This window comes from Chlorocebus sabaeus, chromosome 23 (genome assembly GCF_047675955.1).
Source record: "Chlorocebus sabaeus isolate Y175 chromosome 23, mChlSab1.0.hap1, whole genome shotgun sequence".
Lineage (NCBI taxonomy): Eukaryota > Metazoa > Chordata > Mammalia > Primates > Cercopithecidae > Chlorocebus > Chlorocebus sabaeus.
The window spans coordinates 50,665,588-50,690,300 of record NC_132926.1 but is presented as its reverse complement, the minus strand read 5'-3'; the positions used below and the strand labels follow the sequence as shown (position 1 = coordinate 50,690,300).

The following is a 24,713-nucleotide window of genomic DNA, read 5'->3' as shown; positions in this document are numbered from 1 at the left end:
ACTGACAAACCATACTGCACACTGTAGCCCAGTGAGACACCTCACTCCTTCATGCACACTTAGCCTCCTCAGCTGTCTGGAGTTGAGTATGGAATATGCTCTGCAATAAGGTTGCAATTATTCCCTTTGTGGCTTTTCTTTCTGCCGTTTGTTGTTCTGATGTATAGTTTTAACCTATAATAGTCAGAGTGTGGGCATGAGGATATGTGCAAGTGATGGTGCTGGACTTGCCCACAGTGAAACAAAGGAAGTGCAGTGTGCTCAGTGTTTAGATGGTTTAGATTACTTCAAGGGAAGTGGTTGAGGAAACAGAGTGGGGATAGATCAGTTGGACAGCTAAGGATTGCTTAAGACCTTAGACATTTTAGAAAACATCAAAGTTAGGCCAGGTGCAGCGGCTCACGCCTGTAATCCCAGCACTTTGGAAGGCCGAGGTGGACTGATTACCTGAGGTCAGGAGTTTGAGACCAGCCTGGCCAACATGGTAAAACCCTGTCTCTACTAAAAATACAAAAAATAGCCGGGCATGGTGTCTCATGCCTGTAATCCCAGCTACTCGGGAGGCTGAGGCAGGAGAATTGTTTGAGACCGGGAGGCGGAGAGTTGCAGTGAGCTGACATTATGCCACTGCACTCCAGGCTGGCCTGGCCCACAGAGCGGACTGTCTCAAAAAATAAAAATAAAAATAAGAGAAAAAAGAAAACATCCTCTGCAGCCTCAGAGGATGAACCAACAATTCCATGAAAGGTGGCTGGAGGAAACTGTAGCTGAGGGCACTCCATGAGGGGATTTATGTAAAACAGAAAAGTGATTGCTCAAATATGATGGATCTCCATAGCTTCTATGCTATAATAACCTCATATGGCACAGATTTGTATAGAACTTCCATTTTCAGGAACCACGTTTTACACCCTAAATTAGGTATGAGTATAGTAAAAGTGTCTTTTTTCCTTTTTCTGAAAACACAAATGTGCATGTTCCTGATTTAGTTTCACACAATCACATTATAAAACCATAGTCATTTCAAAATGCTTAAACTACTTTTACTTAATAAAAGAAGAAAATTAGCCTTATCAGGGCTGGGCGTGGTGGCTTATGCCCGTAATCCAAGCACTTTGGGAGGCCAAGGTGGGTGGATCACGAGGTCAGGAGATGGAGAACATCCTGGCTAACATGGTGAAACCCCGTCTCTACTAAAAATACAGAAAATTAGCCGGGCGTGGTGGCAGGTGCCTGTAGTCCCAGCTACTTGGGAGGCTGAGGCAGGAGAATGGCATGAACCCGGGAGGTGGAGCTTTCAGTGAGCGGAGATCGCGCTACTGCATTCCAGCCTGGAGACAGAGCGAGATTCTGTCTAAAAAATAAACAGAAGAAAATTAGCCTTATCAGTTGAGAAATGAAAAATAACCCTACTTTTTAGAAGAACATCATAGAAGACTCATTCAAATGTTTTAACTGTACTACCAAACCTAGAAATTCTAAAGACTAGTATACTGGAACTACCTCCCCTGCCTTAGGCCTGACTATTCTATTTTCTTGTAGATAGTCACTTTGGAATGTAGTGGATGGTATTCACTGTATATTGTACGTCTTCAGCTCCTTTAATATAACTGTGGAGAAAGTTCAAATTTGTCTATATGTACTTGAAAACAAACTAGAAAGGCTGTTTTCAAAACTGGAACAGACAGGTTCTGGTCTTCTAGTACTGTAGTCTGTGCCCTTAACCAATTAGGAACTATTGGTAAGCTAGTGTCCGTAGCATTCAGTGTGAGTTCAAGATGGGGAAAAGGGATAAGAAGGCAGTAGAAAGCTATTTATGTTTTGAAAGTATAATGCTTTTATAAGTTTGTAAACGTCAGAGAAGAAATTTTGCTTTGATGTTTTTCGGTTCAGAATGTAGTTGATCTTTATTCAGTTCAGATTGGAGGTTTTTTTTTTTTTTTTTTTTTTTAAAACTACATACCTCAAGTTGAAGCAAGCAATTTCTTTGTAAACCATGTGGTTGTTGCAATTTTTAGTTACTTAAAATGTGATGTCAGCAGAAGTAACAAATAATAATCAGTCTTTAAAAGCAATTAAATCTTTCAAACTGTAATATATTTGGTACAAAAAATATGAAACAGGCCAGGTGCAGTGACTTGCACCTGTAATCCCAACACTTTGGGAGGCTGAGGTGGGAGCATTGCTTGAACCTAGGAGTTCGAGACCAGCCTGGGCAACATAGTAAGACCTTGTCTCTACAAAAAATTTTAAAAATTAGCCGTGTGTGGTATTGTGTGCCTGTAGTCCCAGCTACTCGGGAGGCTGAGTTAAGAGGATTGCTTGAGCTGGGAGGTTGAGGCTGTAGTGAGCCAGGATCGCACCACTGCACTCTAGCCTGGGCAACAGAGTGAAACCCTGTCTCAAAAAACAAATTATAGATCTATATAATTTTATGTTTTTTATATATATATTATAGGTTAAAATATATCAAATATATATATGTACATGTGTGTATGGTGTATGTGTGTATGTATATATATGTGTGTGTATATATATGTGTATATATATATAAAAAAATGTAATGATGCACAACAACAAACAGATACAAACTCCTGCCTAATACAAATGGTCTGTTGGTGGACATTTGAGTAGTTTCTAGTATTAAGTTTTTTTCTGTTACAAACTATGCTATAAATTCTTGTACATGTCTCAGTATATACATGACTTTGAGTATACTTGTTTCTGTAGCATATATATCTAAAAGTGGAAATACTGAATTGTGTGGTGTGGGCATGATCAGTTTCACAAGATAGTGCCAAATTATTTTGCAAAGGGATAACTGCTCCCACATTAATGTGTTACAGTTCCACTTTCACAATGTCTTCATGAATGCTTGTTTTTTCACATTTTGATTTTTGTGAGTCTGATGGATAAGGTGGGATTTCATGGCATTGTTCTTTTCTGGTTGTTAGCGAGGTTAAGTGAAGCACTTCTTCATGTGCTTGTTGCTCAGTACAGTTTCCTCTTGTGTGAAAGATATGCCTGCTCATGTCTTTTGTACATTTTTAAAATTTCTTATTTATTCATGTACTTCCCTCTTACCTTCTGAATACAAATTCTTTGTTGGTTATGTGTAATTTAACAAAGTACCTTTTTTGGCTTATATTTTTGTGCTTAAGAATTTTTTCTTCTCATTCATAAGGATAATTCACCCAAATTTCCCTATAAAAGTGGAATAATTTTGCCTTTTACATAGAAGTCTGGAGTTGATTTTTGAAGAAGGGATTTAATTATATTTATTTTCCATATGGGGAACCCTCTGTCCCACAACGACTTCAAGTCTTTCCCGGACAGACACGGTGGCTCACGCCTGTAATCTCAGCACTCTGGGAGACCGAGGCGGGCAGATCACAAGGTCAGGAGATCGAGACCGTCCTGGCTAACACGGTGAAACCCTGTGTCTACTAAAAATACAAAAAAATAGCTGGGCATGGTGGCGGGCGCCTCAAAAAAAAAAAAAAAAAAAAAAAAGTCTTTCCCTTCCCCACTGGTATGCAGTGTACACGATCAGGCTTCCGTACATGCATGAGTCAGACTCTAGATTCCGTTTCACCATTTGTTCACCCTGGTGCCAATAGATGATGATACGCAGTGTCTTCTAGAGTTTGCATTAATATTGTTTTGATATCTGGGAGGGCAGATCCCTTTGTCTTCACCTTTTGTTGTGTTTTGGCCAGTCTTAGTTCTTGACTATTACGTATCAGTTTTAAAATTAGTTTGTCAGGTTTTCCGTAAGGCCTGTTGGGATTTGGATTAGACCTGTATTGAATCTCTATATAATTCCCATTTGTGAAACTGGTGTGTCTTCATTTTTAAGCTATTTCCATAAAGGCCTTTTTAAAACTTATATATTTAAACATATTCAGAAGTAGACAATAGTATAATGAGCCCCATGTACCCATCTCTCAGCTTCAACAACTTTAATTCTTGTCTAATCTTCACCTCATTCCATCTACTTTATCCTTTCCTCTATTATTTTGAAGCCAAATCTGAGACATTATATCATTTTGTCCATAAATATTTCAGTATCCCTAAAAGATAAGAACTCTTATTTAATGTAACCACAATGCCATTATAATACCAAAAATAATTTGAAAGGATTTTACATATAAATGTACAGTATAAAAGTTATGAAACAAATATATTATGAAGCATATATTACTCGTTAAGAAATAGGACATTGCCAGCACCCCAGAAGCCTCCTTGTGTCCTTTCCAATTACATCCTTTTTCCAACACCTGGAGGAACTGCTGTCCTGATATTTACGGTAATCACTTCCTTGTGTTTTATGATTTTACCGTCTATATATGTATCCCTAAACAATATAATTTAGTTTGCTTGTTTTAACTTTAAATGGAGTCATTACTGGTTGTAATCTTTTGTGTTTTCTTTTTTAATCCAATGGTATATTTATAAGATTGATTCATATTGATGCAGACAGCTAAATTTTATGTTCATCTTTCTTTAACATTTTCTTGTTTGGCTGTACCATAATAGATTTTTCCATTCCCGTTCTTTTGATAAACCTAGTACGGGACTATTATGCACAATGCTCTTTTGTGCATTTGTATATGTGTAGCCTGGTAACATGTGTACAAGTTTTTCTAGGGTATATACCTAGGAGTGACATTACTGGGTCTAACAGCTAAGGAAGTTACCTTTACCAAGCAAAAGGAAATTTTTAGACTTGATGTTACCATCTTACATTCCCACCAGCTGTTTGAGTGTCCCATTGTGCCATATCCTCATCAACACATGGTATTTTCAGACTTTAAAATTTTTATCAGTGGGGGAAGAATGTAGTAACAGTTCTTTGAAGGTTAGCCTTGTATTGTTTTGCATTTTAATATGAGAATGAACAGTAACTCTGACTTATTAATAGGTTGTGAGCTTCAGGATTATGCACAAATAAGAGATTTGTTGAAGTAACCCCAGTTCCACACTTCCACACCTTTTGTCATCAGCATATCCCATTTCTGTTACAGTGTAAGACTAGTTATTTCAGAGTACAGAAAAAGACACATTTAGATGAACTGAAGCAGATTAAAGTGACTTTATAAGACAACATCTTTGTTTTTATGTTTAATTTCAAGTATGGTTAAGCACTAATTTAATTCAGTGCTTTCTACTTATTCTGCTTCTAGTAACTCTTACAGAAACAAGTGTAGTCAGTAGCCAACAGACATCCATGTCAGCCTATATATGACTTATTAGTAGAGCTTAATTTTTTAAAAGAGATGAAAAATAAAGAGAAGGTCTAGTATTTTCCTCCCACATTCCAACAGTTCATTTTATGTGCCCCCTTTGGGTGAGCACATTCCATGTTGTAGACCATTGATTATGGTAGTCAGAGCATGGAGCTCTGGAGTTCAGAAAAAGTATTTTATTATCATTGTTATAACAAAAATAATTACCACATGAAGGAAAAGAAAAGAAACTCAGGGAAAAAATTTATGAACAAAAGAGAAAAGAAACTTATGGTTAAATCATTTTTAAAATACATATGGCAAATAAGCATCAATTTTTTTTTCTGTATGCCCACTGGAAAATATCGTCTTGCTTCATCTAACAGGCAATGTTAAGTGGAGTCACTATGTGTTCCTCTTAACTGGAAGCTTGCTTTCTTTTGGTATGAATACTGAAGCATTTATTTTACCTTTTTTTTTTTTTTTTCTCCCCAGCAGAGACAGGGTCTTGCTTTGTTGCCCAGGCTGGTATCAGGCTCCTGGCCTCAAGTGATCCTCCTGCCCCAGCCTCCCAAAGTGCTGGGATTACAGGCATGAGTGACCTAGCCTGGTCAAACATTTCTTTAGTTGTTTGAAAGTCATCTGACCGTATCTGGGAAATTATGTTTATTTAGAAAACATAGCCTTTAATTGCAAATTCTGTTACTGTGTCAATGATGTGCAAATCTCCATGTTTTCATGAGGTGGCTAATTATTAAAATGGCTAAAGAGTTGCTTCTAGACCGGGCATGGTGGCTCACGCCTATAATCCTCCCAGCACTTTGGGAGGCCAAGCGGGTGGATCACGAGGTCAGGATATCGAGACCATCCTGGCTAACACGGTGAAACCCCGTCTCTACTAAAAATACAAAAAACTAGCCGGGCGTGCTGGCGGGCACCTGTAGTCCCAGCTACTTGGGAGGCTGAGGCTGGAGAATGGCGTGAACCCAGGAGGTGGAGCTTGCCGTGAGCTGAGATCGGGCCACTGCATTCCAGCCTGGGAGACAGCGAGACTCTGTCTCAAAAAAAGAGTTGCTTCTAAAACAACAATAGCATGGAATTTTTAAAAAACTGACTCTTGGGGTTTTATAAGCCTAGACACAACAAGAATGAAGAGGATTAAGCCTTTGTCTTTCTAGAGTTGGTGAGGATTGGGTTATGATTCTCACATGGCCTTGATGAATACAAATAGGAAAAAAAGGAATACTGGTGAGGAACTCAAAATTGCATTATTTTTCAAATTAGTAGTGAGTTAAGACTAGGTAGTGCATTGTTCTAGAAAAATAAAATGTTTTTGCTGATATGTATCTGTGACTAAAGGGAAGTTAGAACTTAAGTAATTATCTGGGATTTAATAATGGTATTTTAATAACTATCTGGGGCTGGTATTTATGATGTGTATAATATATTGAACATTTTTAGAAGCACTTTTTAAGAATCTGTTAATCTGTGATGTAAACAGATGGTATAAATCATTCAGTTTTTTCATCCTTCTCTCAAACTTGTTCATACTGAGTAGGAAATATTACAGATACATTTTATTAGCAGCTCTCATGTAAGACAAATTCTAGGTCAGATCTCAGTTCTCTTTTTAAAGTACTCAGTACCCTAAAGTTTGGTCAGATCGCTTATCACCCTTGCACATAGTAAAAATTCTTCTAGTTCTTAGATATTTCTGGTATTTATGTTCCATCTACTTTTGTCGATTGAGCTTTCTTACAGTTTCTTGAAAAGGTGTTATGCTTACATTCTTGTTTTAGCAGATGGTATATTGTTTGTTTTATATGTGATTTTGTTTTGTGAAATGAAAATAATTTTCATACAGTCTTAAAATTTTAGATCTTAGAGACATCATAGGCAAATGTAGTCAAATACATGTGGGCATGCGTGCATGCAGATTTGGAAACTATACTAAGAAGTTAATTAGTAAACTAAGATCAGCGAATTAGTGGCAGAGCCTTTTGCATTTTAAGACCAGTTTTCTTTCTAGTATATTTCAGTAAATTTTACCCAAATAGAAATGAACATCCATGTTGGATATAAAGTTGAGTTATGAGACTATGTAGATACACAGCACTTGGTGTTAAGTTACAGTGAAACAAGCAGTGTTTCAGTATTTCAGAAAGCATTTTTTTGCTACCAAGTGTTAATTATTATCTGCCGTTTTTGCAGACTGTCTTAGTTCAAATGCTTTCATATATATTAACTTCATGAGAAACATGTCTGTCATTTTAATTTCTTCATTTCCCCCCCATATCCCCTATCACTGTTTGTTTTGGTTTGGTTTTGGTTTTATTTGTTCTTGCAGCGTCTTATCAGTTTTACCACGAGATACTTATGGAGGGTATTAGAACAATTAATGATAGTTTCATTAAAAGTTAAGCAAACAACTTTGGGAGGCCGAGGCAGGTGGATCACGAGGTGAGTTCAAGACCAGCCTGGCCAAGATGGTGAAACCCCATCTCTACTAAAATCTACAAAAATTAGCTGGGTGTGGTCGCAGGTGCCTGTAATCCCAGCTACTTGGGAGGCTGAGGCAGGAGAATCACCTGAACCTGGGCAGCAGAGGTTGCAGTGAACCAAGATTATACCACTGCACTCCAGCCTGGGCAACAGAGTGAGACTCCATCTCAAAAAAAAAAAGTTAAGCAGACATTGTGTGTGAATTTTGTGACAGAATTTTTTTTTTTAAGCTAAGCAAGCCAGAAGCAATTCCAGTGCAAAGTGTGGTATAAGAAAAATTAATTATAGTACAGTACTTGACCCAGTTGTAAACACTTTTCACATAGAGTTAATATAAACACTTGATATCTGTATCTCAATTTTATATAGTAAATTTTTGGAGGGAATTATATGACTTGCTTTGAAACACAGTTGTTCGCACAGTGATGTGAAGGAAAGAACAGTGGACAAGGAAGACTCCCAGATCTGATTTTAGTTAGCTGTGGGACTTTGGCAAGTAATACCTTCCTAGGTACATTGTACACTGTATATATAGAGTGGATAGGAGCAATCCCAGATGGACCCATAATGGCAGAAATTTCTAGTGAAAAGTTTTTAACACCATTGACAAATATATCATTAATACTTGAAAGCTAGTTCAAATTAGTTTCTCCTTTCCTTTTTTTTTTTTTGACCTATTTTGTGCTTCAGTTTTCGTCCTTGGAATATGTGACTTAAACCAGATACTAATTTTAAATAGAAGGAGAAAAAAACTGTTTTTACTTCAGGTTTCTCACTGAGAGATGAGAACAACTAGTTCCTTCAATTTTGCTTTTAGCAATTTGGCCCTTGAAAAGGTCACTATAGATTTGCTTTAGAGATTCCTTTTAAAAACAAATTTTGGGGTCTCTTGCAAACTTCTCATCTGTCACAAGCTGCAAAATACATACTGAGCAAGAAAAGGTTAGTTGTCGGACAGATACCAACAGCACCACACTTAAAATTAGATTGTAAATGCATTACCAGCAGCTCACCTATTTATGAATGAGTATTTCCAGCACAAAGTATCTTTCCTTTCTGTACTTTGACTTAGATAATTCTCTGCTTATAATACTAGCTGGTTTTGGTTTCTCTGTGGTGATCTATGGTGTGACTCTCATCTCCTGTAGAGATAGCTCCTTATATAAACTCTGTCACTTGAGGGCCACTGCTGGCATTCCGGTGAGTGAGCTAAGCTCTAGAAGCCAGACAAGTAGAATTTTTTATTTTTCTCACCGTAGAAGATAACAGTACAAGTTTGTATATAGAAGAAGTTTATTATTTTCTCAAGTTTTGACCTAAATATGAGAATTTGGAATCCAAAGTAGGCTACTCAGTTATTGAAGAGCGGATTTTTTTTCCAGTCTCTGCAGTATCTAAAACCTTGTTTCTCTTTCATTTTTCCCTTAACATATTAGAAATTTTTTGTTATACTCTTAGAAACCAGACTTCCACAGGCAGTTTTATCAACTCAGATTACCACCCATGGGAAGGGTGGATTCAGCTTCTTGAACATGAGTATCCAGGACCTGGACGCTGTTAAGACTCCCATCTTGACCAGGCATGGTGGCTCATACCTGTAATCTCAGCACTTTAGGAGGCCAAGGTGGGTGGATTAGTTGAGGTCAGGAGTTCAAGACAAGCCTGACCAACATGGTGAAACCCCATCTTTACTAAAAATACAAAAAATTAGCTGGGCATGGTGGTGCACACCTGTAATTCCAGCTGCTTGGGAGGCTGAGGCATGAGAATCGCTTGAACCCAGGAGGCGGAGGTTGCATTGAACTGAGATTGCGCCATCGCACTCCAGCCTGGGTGACGATTGAGACTCTTGTCTCAAAAAAAAAAAACCAAAAACTTTATTCAGTAGAGAGTACAAAGGTGAACAAATGAGGACTTCTGAGCAATGGCTGAGACAAGAAGTGAGAGTTTGCCAGAGGATCCCAGATTTGAAGGGAAGGTAAAATGTCATATACTGCTATAGAAGGTGCTAGCAAATGAGTTCATGGCTTTAAAGTTCTTGCAACTGTGCCCAGTATCTTATAAGTACTCTTTATTACCCATTTTTACTTCTTAAATATTCAGCTGTTAACCTTTATTTTTTAATTTACCTTTGAGGTTCAGGGGGTCCATGTGTAGGTTTATTATATAGGTAAACTGAGTCACAGATTACCTGGTATACAGATAATTTCATCACCCAGGTAATAGGCATAGTAACCATTAGGTAGTTTTTTGATCCTCTCCTTCCTCCTACCCTCTACTCTCAGATAGGTCCTGATATCCGTTGTTGCCTTCTTTGTGTCTATGTGTACTCAATGTTTAGCTCCCACTTATAAGTGAGAACATGTGGTATTATGTTATGGCCTCCAGCTCCATCTGTGTTGCTCCAAAGGACATGGTCTGGTTCTTTTTTTTGGCTGTGAGGTATTCCATGGCATACATGGACCACGTTTTCTTTATCCAGTCTACCACTGATGGGCATTTAGGTTGATGCCATGACTTTGCGATTGTGAATAGTGCTGCGATGAACATACGTGTACATGTGTCTTTATGGTAGAATGATTTATATTCCTTTGGGTATATACTCAGTAAGGGGGTCCTGGGTCAAGTGATACTTCTGTTTTCACTTCTTTGAGAAATTGCCATACTGCTTTCCACAATGACTAAACTAATTTACATTCCCACCAGCAGCATATAAGTGTTCCCTTTTCTCTGCAGCCTCACCAGCATCTATTGTTATTTGACTATATTTATTTATTTATTTATTTTGGAGACAGAGTCTCGCTCTGTTGCCCAGATTGGAGTGGTGTGATCTTGACTCACTGCAACCTCTGCCTCCCGGGTTCCAAAGATTCTTGTGTCTCAGCCTCTCGAGTAGTTGGGACTACAGGGGTGTGCCACCACACCTGGCTAATTTTCTGTATTTTTGTAGAGATGATGTGTTGCCATGTTGCCCAGGCTGGTCTCGAACTCCTGAGCTCAGGCAATCCGCCCTCAGCTCCCAAAGTGCTAGGCTTACAGGCGTTAGCCACCGTGCTTGGCCTGACTTTTTAATAATAGTCATTCAGCTGTTAATCTTTAGAGTCAGTGTTTCTAAACCGTTAAGCCATCAGTATCACTTGGAATCTTGTTAGATAAGCAAATTAAAGCCCCACTCCAAACTTGCTCAATCTGAAATTCTTGTGTGACTAGAACTCAGAAACCTGTGTTTTAACAAACCTTCCAGGGATTCTGATGTATACTGTATCTTGAGAACCACTGCTTTAGAGGTTCTACCCAATATAAAAACTAAAACAGTGTTACCAGTTAAAACCTCCCTAGAGCACACAGCATTTCTATGAAACAGAGAAAATTAAATCAGCAGATAAGTATTTTTTTGTGCAGAAATGTAAACTCCATTAGAATTGGCATTACATTGTTTACATCTTCCAAATATAATAGGTTCTTGAGAAATATTTGGCGATAATATTAGATAAGACAAACAATTTTTAGAGAACTGAGCTGACATTGTTTCTTTAAAAAAGCCTTTTATTCATTCAACAGTCATTTATTGTCTACTGTGTGTCAGGCACAGCTACTGTTACAGAACTTGTAGTAGTGTAGGAAAATCAAACTGTAAGCAAGTAAGTTACAATACAATGTTTTAAGTACTATAATTGAAATGTGAGCCATGTGCTCTGAATGTTCAGAACAGGAAATATCCAACAGCCTCAAGTCAGAATGTTATGTTTGAGTTGGGTCTCAAAGAATGAGTAGGGAGAGACTTGGGGCAAGGGCGTTTCATATAGTTTGTTGACATTGCTACCATAAAAGGTATTTTCATTTTTTGTGTCAATGAATATCCACTAGGAAGATAATTTTCATCAAAAAATGTCGTCAATTTTTTATATTATTACAACTTTTGTTAGTCTTTTTTTCTGTACCGTGAACTAGATTGATTAACTCGGAAGCAGCTCACACACCCAGGGAATCAGTCACTTGCATCACAGAAAAAAATACCCACTTGTTTTACAAATGCCTGGTTCCTAATTACACTGTCAATATTTCAAAAAATGAATGTAGCTTATTTCAGAGGTTCCCAAACTTCCCTTAACAGTTCTGTAATTTTTTTCATGGTGCCTCTAGGCCAAGAGAAATACCATACAGACTTGTTTATTAACTAATTTGGTACAAACAACTTAGTAAAGATTTATGTCCCAACAACTTATTTGCCTTTAAAAAATAAGATATAAATTGAAAGGAAAAATATTTTTATTTAATTCTTAAATAACCATTTACATACTTACAGTGTGTTTGTGCCTGTTAGGATTATACAACTTCTCAAACTGTGGAATCAGACTGAACACCACCACCTTCTTTTCTAGTTCCACACTGACTTTTGCATAGTGCTTGGGTTTTTTCACAGTAACCACTGAAAACTCAGCTTCACAAGGATATGCTGTTAAAAAGAATGTATGTTCTAATGTTGAAGTTACAAATTATCTGAAGTTGGTAGCTCACTCAGTGTCAAACACACATTGAGTCTCACTGTGTTTCCCTCAAATAGAAAACCCTGGCACCCCTGGATTTTGCTGGGATGCCCCGAGACAAAATTTGGAAATAGTGGGCTTGTTAGATTGAATTCATAGATTTAGGGATTCAGTTATACAACTCAACTGACTTTCTCTAGGTCATAAAGTTGAGTCAGTAGCATAGCTTTCAGCCTTTCATTTACTTTGGCCACATTTGCATAAATGATTGCTGTTTTATACCCTGAAAGTTCCAGCTTTTTTCACTGTCCCAGATGGCAGGTGTTTTCATTTTCTTTATTCACTCTGTATCTGCTTCTAGAACTACCTCAGGCTATTGTACCATCTTTTACTCTTACTGTAGGCCTTCTGCTAACCTGATGGGACCTGGCCCTCATTTGCTTCTCAGTGACCTGTGTTTGCACACTAAGCTGCCCAGAGAATAGTCTTTGGGGAAGTTTTAACTTTTAAGTGATTATGTAATTACTGTTTTCTAGAAGCTACAGTTTGATCCATATGCCAGAAATGTGACGGAGGTAAAGTATGGTTATATACATACTTGTTTAGATAAGGATGCAAATATGGTTCACACAGTAGCACATACTTTGAAATTAACCTGTTTCTCGCCTCTTTGCATATACTGCAAATTGTTTAATTCATTATCTTTAATAATTATGATGTAATAATGTAAAAAGTCATGGGAAGAGACATTTTGCCTAATGTCCCCTCCACACTAACATAGTGATTCATTTGGGTCTCTAGTCCTTTACCTTATGCAGAATAAAAGTTAGTATTTTCAGGATGCAAGGATTATTCAGATGGTTGACGTTCTTAACAAAGTTCCCTATAAAGAATTTGTTTCCAGGAAACATGGTGACTCTGCTAACGACAACTGTTAATACGTATCAGAGCAGAGTGCACCATTTCCTGTTTTTCTTTGTGGAGGTCCGACTCCGGAATTCCCCTTGTTTGCCCATGACTATTTTTTTTTTTTTCTTTTGAAATGGAGTCTCACTCTGTCACCCAGGCTGGAGTGCAGTGGTGTGATCTCGGCTCACTGCAACCTCCCCCTCCCACCCCCCAGCCCCAGGTTCAAGCAGTTCTCCTCCCTCAGCCTTGAGTAGCTGGGATAACAGGTGCCTGCCACCATGCCCAGCTAATTTTTTTTCTTAAAATATTTATTTAATTTTCCATAGTTATTGGGGTACAGGTGGTATTTGGTTACTAAAGAGTAAGTTCTTTAGTGATTTGTGGATTTTGGGGTACTCATCACCCGAGCAATGTACACTGCACTGTATTTGTAGTCTTTTATCCCTTGACCCCCTCCCACTCTTCCAGAGCCCCAAGTCCCCAAAGTTCATTTTATCATTCTTATAGCCTGGCTAATTTTTGTATTTTTAGCGGAGACAGGGTTTCACCATGTTGGTCAGGCTGGTCTTGAACTCCTGACCTCAAGTGATCCACCAGCCTCGGCCTCCCAAAGTGCTGGGATTGTAGGCATGAGTCACCATGCCTGGCCACCCGTGACTATTAATACAGTAGTCCAAATAAGTGTGCCATTCCTAAATGTCCACATTGTGCCTGAAAATATTGCATTTTTAAATTTTAGAATATTTAATTATATTTAAATCCAGGTTTTTGATAGAGTGTTGTAGGAAAGAGTGTCAAGATCACCTCCACCTGTGTCTGGATCCACCTTTACTGCCTTCTCAGGAACCTTGTAATGTTGACAATCCGTTTTCTTTTTCCTTCTTTTTGTTTACCTCTTTTATTGGATCTTTCCCATTAGAAATTGAGCATAATGAATTCTCTGCCATCTTACAGGGGAAAAATTCAATCTGTCCTCATCTCCTTTTCTCCTTGCAGCCACTGACCTGTCTTCTTCCTGTCCAGAAGGCCGGACTTGTCTCTGTTCTCTTTCGCCATTTTCCACTTCTTAGACTCACCTCAGTCCCCTCCAGTGTGTCTTCTCCTCCTTTTACTCCACTGACATAGCACTCACTAAGGTGCCCATCGACTTGATACTGCTGAATCCAGTGCATGTATTTCTGTCTTTAATTGACCTCTCATCACCTTTCAGCTCTGTTGCCTGCTCCCTTTTGACACTTGTACACACTGCTGATTTTCCTACTGACTTTCAGCCTGTTTCTTTTTGGCCTTCTTTGATGGCTTCTTCTTTACCCAGTTTAGTTTGTCTAGGAAATCTCATTAACATGGCTTTGTTAATGCTGGTAATCTCAGTCTTTTATCTCCAGTTTGGATTCTTTCAGAACCCAGTGAATTGCATACTCTGCGGAAGTATGAAGTCTGTGCATATTTCTTAACTCCTCCCTTGCTCAGTTACCACATCCAGCCTGCAACCAAATGCCTTTTTTGTTTTTTGAGAGAAATCTCGCTCTTGTCCCCCAGGCTTGAGTGCAATGGCTCGATCTCAGCCCACTGCAACCTCCGCCTCCCTGGTTCAAATGATTCTCCTGCCTCTGCCTCCCAAGTAGCTGGGATTAAGGCGCCTGCCACCATGCCTGACTAATTTTTGTATTTTTTAGTAGAGACGGGGTTTCACCGTGTTGGCCAGGCTGGTCTCGAGCTCTTGACCTCAGGTGATCTGCCCACCTCAGCCTCCCAAAGTGCTGGGATTACAGGTGTGAGCCACCACGCCTGGCCCAAATGCTGTTGATTTTATCCACTGACCACTTTCTTCAGTCTATCCGCTTCTTTCCATCTGTGTTATTAGTTGAATCCACATAATCCCTTTTCACCAGCATTAATAACTTATTTTGACCTCTTCTAACGTGTTTTCCACCTATAGTTATTGTGGAATAGTCTTCTAAAACTATTTGATCATGTTGTTTCTCTGCTTTAAAAGACTTTCAATTATTTCCCATTGTTCTTGGGAGGATCACACACTTCAGTCCTTTACAAACCCTATGTGATCTGGTTCTTCCTTATCTTACTATTTTCATCTTAGGTCTTTATCTTTACTGTGCTCGCACAACACAGTTCTCCTTTCAGTTTCTGGACAGCTGAGTTCCCTCAGACTTGGGGAGCAAAGGACTGAAAGCTTCTTTCATATCTCACAGTGTTATATTAGATGCCATGAAGAAACCTTCCAGTACTACGGTTTGACTCCCAGCTCGGTATAGTTCAAGTTGAAAAATACTCACTATTTCACATTCATATATATTAATTATCTAATAACACAGTATGACAGAAGTAAGCTGAAGTCTTCTCATCCTTTGCTTTTCAGCGTGAGAGTAGCTTCTTGGGAACTAGTTTTGTTACCAGCTTTTGAATATTCTCAGTAATCATGTTTGCTGAATTATTGTTTGTGAGTATGTGTTAATACCCTTCTTTCACAAGCATATCTGTTCATTCTTTTTGGGTGAGATGGGTGGTGGCCTGAGCACACTATGGTTTCTGTTCTCCCCCAACACAATCCTGTGATAATAAATCATTTAATATGGAGGTATAGACCAAGTGGAGCCTTTTGGCAAGCTCTAAACACACCCTTCTGGAGGAAATGATGCAGAATGAGAACTGTTAGTTGTTGTTTCTGCATGTTCACAGGACAAGGGATGATCAAGACTCCTCCTAGTGGTCTGGAAGTAGGTCTGATTCTCTGGTACCACCTCCACCTTTGCTTGAGAGAGCCAAGTGGCTCTCTCTGCATATCAGAAGCAGTTATCTTGACATGTTGACTGCGTAACGCCTTGGGAAGAGTCTGGCGTCCTGCAGAGGCTACTGTCCTGACAAGAACCTAGAAGCTTCCCTTTCTACCTGTCAGTTAAGGGGCTCACTGGGGAAGAAATCACAGTAATTCGTCCTGCCCACGTGCTGAGAAAATTCATATCCTGTGATGGTAAAGATTACATTTCTGGACCTGCCCAAACAGCTTCCTAATAAGGAAAATTTAGTGGAAATGTAATAATATATTATTAAGAAGAGAAAGGCACAAAACTGTTAGCATTTTTTCCTTACTTTATTCCTAAAAAGATAAGCTAGCATTGTTTAAGGGTAATTTATAGAATTATGCTTTATCATTCCAAACAAAAATAGTATGAAGAGAAGTATGTTGAGTGGGGTGGTTGGAAATAGACAAACTGAGTCTGTGGGGAACAGAGGAAAAGACGAGTGCACTGCTGGCATGTAGCACTCCAGATCAAAGGATGGTTGTGGGTGGCAAGTCTGCCATTAGGGGCAGGGAGTCTTTGTATGAGACACCTCTAAGATCATCGGAGGGAGCAATATGCGATAAAAAGATAACAGGAAACCAGTGTGTTGTGCTAAGAAATAGAAAAATTAAAACACATAGACAAAAGCCTCTTTTGACTTTATGATACCATTTTAACCTGAAAGTTTCATATGATTCTGTGGAACAGGGCCCCAAAAGACAGTTTCTTACCAACTTCCAAAAAAGGGCTCAAAGTAAAACTAAACTTGTTCAAATAAAGCAATGAGAGTACTTTGTTCCCTAGTGTTAATAGACTTATAATTTGTATAATTGTTTTTAGGGAAAAGAGTGAAAAACTATAATACAACTTTTTCAGAGATTAAAAAATATTGCAATGACATGTCATAACGAAGAGCTTCTGAAAAATAACCATAATGGAAAAAAATTATGTGGCTACTACTGAAAAAATCTAGAGCTGGGGTCAGCAGACTACTGCTTTTACAGGCCAAATCTAGCCTGTCACCTGTTTTTGTAAATTTTTACCAAAACACAGCTACACTCATTTAATTTCATGTGCTCTGCAGCTGCTTTCATACTACAGTAGCAGAGTTGAGTCAGAGCTACAGTGGAGACTATGTGTTGGCCTGCAAAGTTATAATATTTACTATCTAGCGTGGACCTCTGAAGAGGATAAAGTGGAGTTATTTTCCAATGCAGTGAAATTATAAAGATAAATAAAATAAATGATGAAAATATAAGAAACTTGGAAGATTATAGACACATGTTCAAATGTCCACGTAGCGGGAACTCCAAAAATAGCAAAATGAACACATGGAGCAATTACCAAGGAACTAATAGAATAAAACTTTTCTAAGATACAGAAAACCTGTGTTTAGATAACTATGTGCCATGCAGAATTACTGGAAGGAAAATCCAACAAACTTGGAGATGGTCTAATGTCATTGCTGAATTCTAAGGATGAAGAACATAAATATTTCAAAGGAAAAGCGTCGGTTTTTGTTTGTTTCTATCTATGACAATATAAATGAGAGGACAGTAAAACAATGTATATTAACTTCTAAAATATATGCATGGGCTCGCCACTTTTGTGGTTTTATAGAAAGTCATGTTCTCATCCTGAGGAGCTGTCATATGGGACTGTCTTGATAAAATTTTAAGGTTTATCTGGATCATGCCAGCATTTCAATAGATAAGGACATAAAAGTGTTATGTTCAAAGGCAGCTAATCCAACAAGTTTATAACTCTGCTTGGTTTTGAGGGAAGCTGCAATTTCAGAAGTATACTATTGACACTAAACTGGGATAAGCAGAGCCCCATAGTAGGACACTAATCCAACGTGGCCAGTGATCTCTCCCAATAAGATTATCATATCTAAGGGGTCATGGAAAACAGGACAGATCTAAGATAATCTTCAAAGCTGGAAAACTCTTAATCAGTGAAACACAGCAGTATGGTAAGGAAATAATCTCTAAGGGGTAGATGAGCATATTGGTCAGAACAGGAATACCAGCTGGTGGCTAAAGTTACTGGAAAATGGGGCTTAGCACCCCATGAGGAGTGGTTGTCAAAAACTAGGAAGAGTCAGCCAGGCGTAGTGGTGCATGCCCGTAATCCTGGCTACTTGGAAGCTGAGGTGTGAGGATTGCTTGAGCCCAGTTAAAGACCAGCCTGGGTAACAGGGCAAGACTCCATCTCAAAAAAAAAAAAAAAAAAAAAAAAAATTAGGAAGAGTCAGTAAGACCCAGCCTAGTTAGTCAGCAGGTTTAGTTCCCAGCTAGAACAGACCAGAGAAGAGTGAATGGACTAGGACCAAATCTGTCACCCTCTCACCCTCCAACCCCCACCCCCACCAGCTAAAATGACAGATTCATTTTAGCATAGAAAGGTAATTGGGTATAATCTGAATAATAACCATCAAAATATAATACATCTGTTAATGGTGAAAGCCAGAAAGTAATGTTTAAAATCAGACATTGTATTCAAACCACATTGTGTTCTTTGCCAACAATAATAGTGACTGAGGGTAATTTTACATTTGTCTCATTATTTAAAAAGAATAAAACTTAAGCGGTTATTATACAAATATGTGGATGACCAAAACTAGACCAAATAATCTATTAAGTTCTAAATAATAACCTGTTATTTTGCTTTACTAATCATTTTTGTGCATATATTTCTCTTGGGGATTTCATCATAAGAAGTAATTGTGGCAGTCTAAGACTTAGGCATTTTTGTGTTCTTGGCAAATTTATTAAACAGTCATAGTATAAAAATCCATCAGAATAAGTTGTTCATAAGATCACTTTCTCAACACATTGTTCCCCCATATTTTAGAAAAGGCGACGACGGATTGACAGAAGTATGATTGGAGAGCCCACAAACTTTGTGCACACGGCTCATGTTGGATCAGGAGACCTGTTCAGTGGAATGAATTCAGTAAGTATGTTGGTGGGACATGCAGGTAGGGCATTGGGGCATAGTCAGGTGAAACCTGTGTGATAGGCACAAATATTTTTAATAGCATTATGCTAAATGAATTTGTATACAGTGAATGTAAATACATAATATGAGCATAGAAGAGAGAGAAGCAAACTAATGATGAAAAATTAATCTGTTCGAATTTGCTGGGTTATGTATTTGTTTCTGTATCTTGTACGCAATTCTTCATAACTGTCTTTGTCCCGAATAAATACTTTGAAACTTGAAAGGATTTGAGTTCAGAGTAGAGGTTAATATCCTATTGATTCTGTTGCTCCCACCAAAGAGACTTGGATATCAGCCTTTTAAATAATAATCTCTTTTTGTTCTTTTAAGTTCAGTTAGTTGCCTTTTGCACACATTTTTATTGTTTTGCTTTATAAACCAGTGGTCTCCAACATTTTTGGCACCAGGGACCGGTTTCGTGGAAGACAGTTTTTCCATGGGGGAAATGGTTTTGGGGTGAAACTGTTCCACTTCAGTTCATCAGGCATTAGATTCTCATAAGGAGTCTGCACCCTAGATCCTCACATGTGCAGTTCACGACAGGGTTCGTGCTCCTATGAGAATCTCATGCCATCACGGATGTGACCAGAGGCGGAGCTCAGGCAGTGATGCTCACTTGCAGCTGCTCACCTCCTGTTGTGCAGCCCGGTTCCTAACAGGCCACTTCTGGTTTTGGGCCCCCTGTTAGAAACTATTCATCTTTACCTGATAATATTAGAATGTTGGTGATTTATTTACTCTAAGTTCTCATGCAGTAAGCATAGGATTAGAATTTTCACATATCCCTTTAGGTCAAGGCAGTAAAAATTTGTCACATTTGCCAGCAGGATGTGAAGAATCAGAAATAAGATTTATTCGCTGTCTTTTAATAGAGGTTTCAGTGAGTTTCAGAATAGGCTTTAGATCTACTCAGCTGATCTTTTAGTCTTTAATTTTTGTTGAAGAGAAAACCAGAATGCATTATAATAGAAGCAGCACCAAATGCAGGTTCTTGTCAGAGTTGTTCCTCACATTTGCCTTAAAGCAAGCCACTAAGGATCAACAGATTGACTCTTTTCCCCATTCCTAAAGTAAACAAGTATCTAAATGATCCCTAAAGTGTTCAGAACCAGAAAGTCAGTAAGGGTTTTATAAACAAAATTATGATGCACTGTATACCAACTTACTGGACAGCACTAACAAAAGACTTAACAGGGACTTTAAAAATAGGTAGATGGGTATCCTGGATACAGCAACGACGTTTGTCATTGCAGTTACTAGGTAAGCAAAGGAGTGACATTTGAACCTTCCTGGAAAGGAAACAGCTTGCTTGTTTTAAATCTGTAGGAAAAGTACTTTGTTTCACTTGACTGCTTTGTGGAAATGCAAGAGATATCATGTTGCTGTCAAAATAGTCAGTAGCTTTGTTTCCTGCATCGACATAGTGTAGAAAGACTAACTGGGGCCCTATTACTTTTATTAATATGGTTACTATAATAAAGAGAATGGGTAGTTTCAAATTTATTATATATAATGAATTTTAATTTCTCTCTCATCAACAGATGTTGTCTCTGCCACCTCAGATTTTTTAAAAATCCAACTATAAGGCCAGACATGGTGGCTCCCTCCTATAATCCCAGTACTTTGGGAGGCTGAGGCAGGTGGATCACCTGAGCTCAGGAGTTCAAGACCAGCCTGAGCAACATAGTGAAACCCTGTCTCTACCAAAAATACAAAAAAAAAAAAAAAAAAGCTGAGTGAAGTAATATGCACCTGTGATTCCAGCTGTTTGGGAGGCTGAGGGGGGAGGATTGCTTGAAACTGGGAGCGGGAGGTTGCAGTGAGCTGAGATCATGCCTCTGAACTCCAGCCTGGGTGACTGAGTGAGACCCCATCTCAAAGAAATAAATCCAACAGTATAGGAGGAATTAAATTTTGGTTTGTAGCATTTAAAATCTTATGTACATTTCCAAATTTCCTTTAAGATTCCTCCCTGAATGAAAAACCTATCATTGGCATATTATCTTTTTTGCTTCTCATAGTTTAGGTAGAACTTTAGGACTGTACTTTGCAGGGCTTGCACACCTGCCTCTTAATCTTAGATGCAGGATCGAGATGGGACTTTAGCTGTGGTGGAGTATCTACCTTGTTGTCTCCAGGCAGCCTTCTCTGCTACTGAAGTGGACTTTTTATGAAGTATTTCAGCTCTTTAGAGCTAAATGTGTTTCCCAAATGTGTTCTGTAGTTAATTCATATTTGAGTTTGCTATCTCTAAAGCAATATTCAGCATCCATCCCACCGTCACAGAGCACTGTGTTCTTGCTGCTCGAAACAGTGTTGTTCAGTTAGTAACTTTTTTTTGAGATGTAGTCTTGCTCTGTCACCCAGGCTGGAGTGCAGTGGCACAAACTCAGCTTACTGCAACCTCTGCCTCCTAGGTTCAAGCGATTCTCCTGTCTTAGCCTCCCGAGTAGCTGGCATTACAGGCATGCACCACCATGCCTGGCTAATTTTTTGTATTTTGAGTAGAGTGGGGTTTCACCATGTTGGCCAGGCTGGTCTCAAATCCTGACCTCCAGTGATCCACCCACCTCGGCCTCCCAAAGTATTGGGATTATAGGTGTGAGCCACCACGCCTGGCCAAGTAACTTTTCTTGAAAGTATCATGGATAGTTCTGATTTGATGAGCCTGACTCTGTTAGAAAAATTATGTTCTCCTATACAGTGCAATAATAAATAAGAAAAAACCATAAATAGACATGCTGTTTATTCAAAGAAAAGAACTGAGCAGCTAGTATTAGGAACGTGGCTTGACGCATATGCAATAGACTTGCCTGAACTATATTATTGAATGGTTAGATGACTTGTAATTTCTTTTTTCCTCTAAATATATTCTTATTCTACCTTTACTTAGTGTCAAAGACTTTCTTTTCTACTACCTTTTTTCCAGAAAAGATTTCTGTTACCTGTTCATTAATATCCTGTGTTAAAATATTGTATATTCACAGTCACAATAATACATTCAATCTCAGCACTGAAAGATTACTTATTAAAGTTACTTAATAAAGGTTACTTAAGATAAACCAAACCTTTTAAATTGAAGAATTGACTTTTGGAGAAAAAATTACTTTTTTTCTTTCTTAGAATCTGCATGGCATTATTGAATGCATAGTGTAAAAACAAAGATTTTTTGTTTGGTTGGTTTGGGGTTTTTTTTTTAATGCAAAGTCTCTTTCTGTTGCCCAGGTTGGAGTGCTCACTGCAGCTTTGACCTCCTAGGCTCAATAGATCCTCCTGCCTCAGCCTCCCCCGGTAGCTGGGACTACAGGCCTGCACCACCATGCCCAGCTAGTTTTTGTATTTTGTTTTGTTTTTTTCCTTTTTTCTTTTTTTTTTGAGACAGAGTCTTGCTCTGTCACCCAGGCTGGAGTGCAGTGGCCAGATCTCAGCTCACTGCAAGCTCCGCCTCCCAGGTTCACGCCATTCTCCTGCCTCAGCCTCCCGAGTAGCTGGGACTACAGGTGTCCGCCACCACGCCCAGCTAATTTTTTGTATTTTTTTTAGTAGAGATGGGGTTTCACCGTGTTGGCCAGGATGGTTTTGTATTTTTTTTGTAGAGATGGGGTTTCACTATGTTGTCCAGGCTGGCCTCAAACTCGTGAGCTCAAGTTATCTGCCTACTTCAAACTCCCAAAGTGTTGGGATTACAGCTGTGAGCCACCGCACCTGGTCATAAAGATGTTTTTTAAGACAGACCTAAAATATCTATAAAAGCTAACATGCCATGTTAGGTGGAAAATTATTTGGTATCAGGTTTGTGCCACATAACTTAATGTTAGTTACCATAAAGGGGCAGATGATGAATTTGAACTAGTGTCATATGACAGGCCCTAGCCTCTTCACACTGCATTAACTGAGGAAGTTTATGTTTAACAAACAAACAAAAATAAATACAGATTTCTTCTTACACTCTTACCTGAAGTAGTCATTTTATTAATGTGACTATTACAGCAATACCTTATAATGTGATGTCATACAAATAAGATGTTCCATGTAAGTAAATTTCCAGGTTAGTAAAAATGTCCCCATTTAAGAGCCAAACACATATTCTCATTTAGACTCTTTTGATCTAAATAAGCTATGCATTTTCTGTTTTGCCATTATCTTCTATTATAGTATATATTGAAACCTGACTGACTCCAAAAATGAGTTAGACAAGTCTTTCTTTAAATGTATTGACTCAGAATCACCAGTGGAAAGCACCTCACCCTTCATGCCTTATATTACAGTAGGTGCTCAGTAAGTATTTGATAAGCAGATGACTGATAAATGAATGATGCCCCGGTTCCCTCCAAATCATGGAATCGTGCAGGGCCCTTTGAGCTGATTCCATGAAATGCTCGACCACATTGCCAGTGTTCCCTCTCCACTGTTAGGCCATCATCTCCAAAATCGTATTGCTTGTGTTCCTTCTTCTAGCAGTCTAGCCTGACTCTCCAGTTCTCTGCTTCCAGACTGCTAATTTATATGAACTAAGATTAGAATAATAATGATACACTAAAAGTACTTCACAGTTTGCAAATGACTTTAATGTGCCTTTGTTTCAGCAAAAAGAAAATATCCCGGCTTTCGTACATCTTGCAGTCTATCAGGAAACAGCCCTGTAATGTGGTTGGGAGAGATGACCATCTTAACCCTTTTACAAATAAGAAGTCTGATACTCAGAGGATAGTTTACCCAGCTACAATATTAATAAATAAACTGGGACTATCTGTCTTTGGATTCTTTGATTCTTTTTTACTTTATCAGGCTATGTTAACATGGTACATTTTATGACACAGACTTTTAAGATTTATCTTTGGTTGGTCCAGTTTTATTCACACTTATTTTCTTGGTTTTGATTCTTTACTAGGTAATTGAGGTGATTATATATGTGAGATGTCTGTAAATTAAGATACTTGAGGTTGAGAAACAAAGTGGAGTTGATCGGCCGGGCGCGGTGGCTCATGCCTATAATCCCAGCACTTTGAGAGGCCGAGGCAGTCGGATCACTTGAGGTCAGGAGTTGAAGACCAGCCTGGCCAACATGGTGAAACCTAAAAATAGAAAAATTAGTTGAGCGTGGTGATGTGTGCGTGTAATCTCAGCTACTAGAGAGGCTGAGGCAGGAGAATCACTTGAACTGGGGAGGTGGAGGTTGCAGTGAGCTGAGATGACGCCACTGCACTCCAGCCTGGGCAACAGAGCAAGACTGTCTTAAAAAAAAAAAAAGTGGAGTTGATCTATATATTATTGACTATTTTTCAGATGTTACCAAGTGCCTTGTGAATTACAAACTGACTCCTAATTTGGAAATAGAGAAAATAGGGGTTTTTGCAAAAAATGTTTCAATTGCTAGCCTGTTTGTCCTTATAACCAGAAAACGTTTGTCTATAAAAAGTTTTTTTTTCTATGAAAGTACCCTTCTGAAAAAAGCAGCTCAGATAAAAATCTGGGAAAAGAATTACTTAGTTGCACCGGATCTAGTTCCTGACTTCCATTTTGTTTGTTTTATTTTCGTCTTGTTTTAGGTTAGCTCCATTCAGAACCAAATGCAGTCCAAGGGAGGCTACGGAGGTGGAATGCCTGCCAATGTGCAGATGCAGCTCGTGGATACGAAGGCGGGATAGCCCTGGTCCTTTCTCCAGTGAGTACTCAGGGGTCTGGACCTGAAGGCCAGACATGGCCAGGCCAATAATAGTAAATATATATATATATATATATATAATTTTTTAATTGTGAACTTACTGGGAAAGGCAAAA

At 38.6% G+C, this 24,713-nt stretch overlaps 1 protein-coding gene across 5 annotated transcripts in view; it reads left to right on the top strand.

Annotated features, from left to right (window-relative positions):
* The window catches only part of CDC42SE2 (CDC42 small effector 2), a 116,488-nt gene that overhangs the window by 88,397 nt on the left and 3,378 nt on the right, over positions 1-24,713 (top strand). For all 5 annotated transcript variants that reach the window (XM_008014327.3, XM_008014328.3, XM_008014326.3 and 2 more), the window contains 2 exons: positions 18,784-18,885; positions 24,483-24,598. In XM_008014327.3, the coding sequence (XP_008012518.1) occupies positions 18,784-18,885; positions 24,483-24,581 (201 nt within the window). In that variant the 3' untranslated portion in view covers positions 24,582-24,598. The remainder of the gene's footprint in view (positions 1-18,783; positions 18,886-24,482; positions 24,599-24,713) is intronic.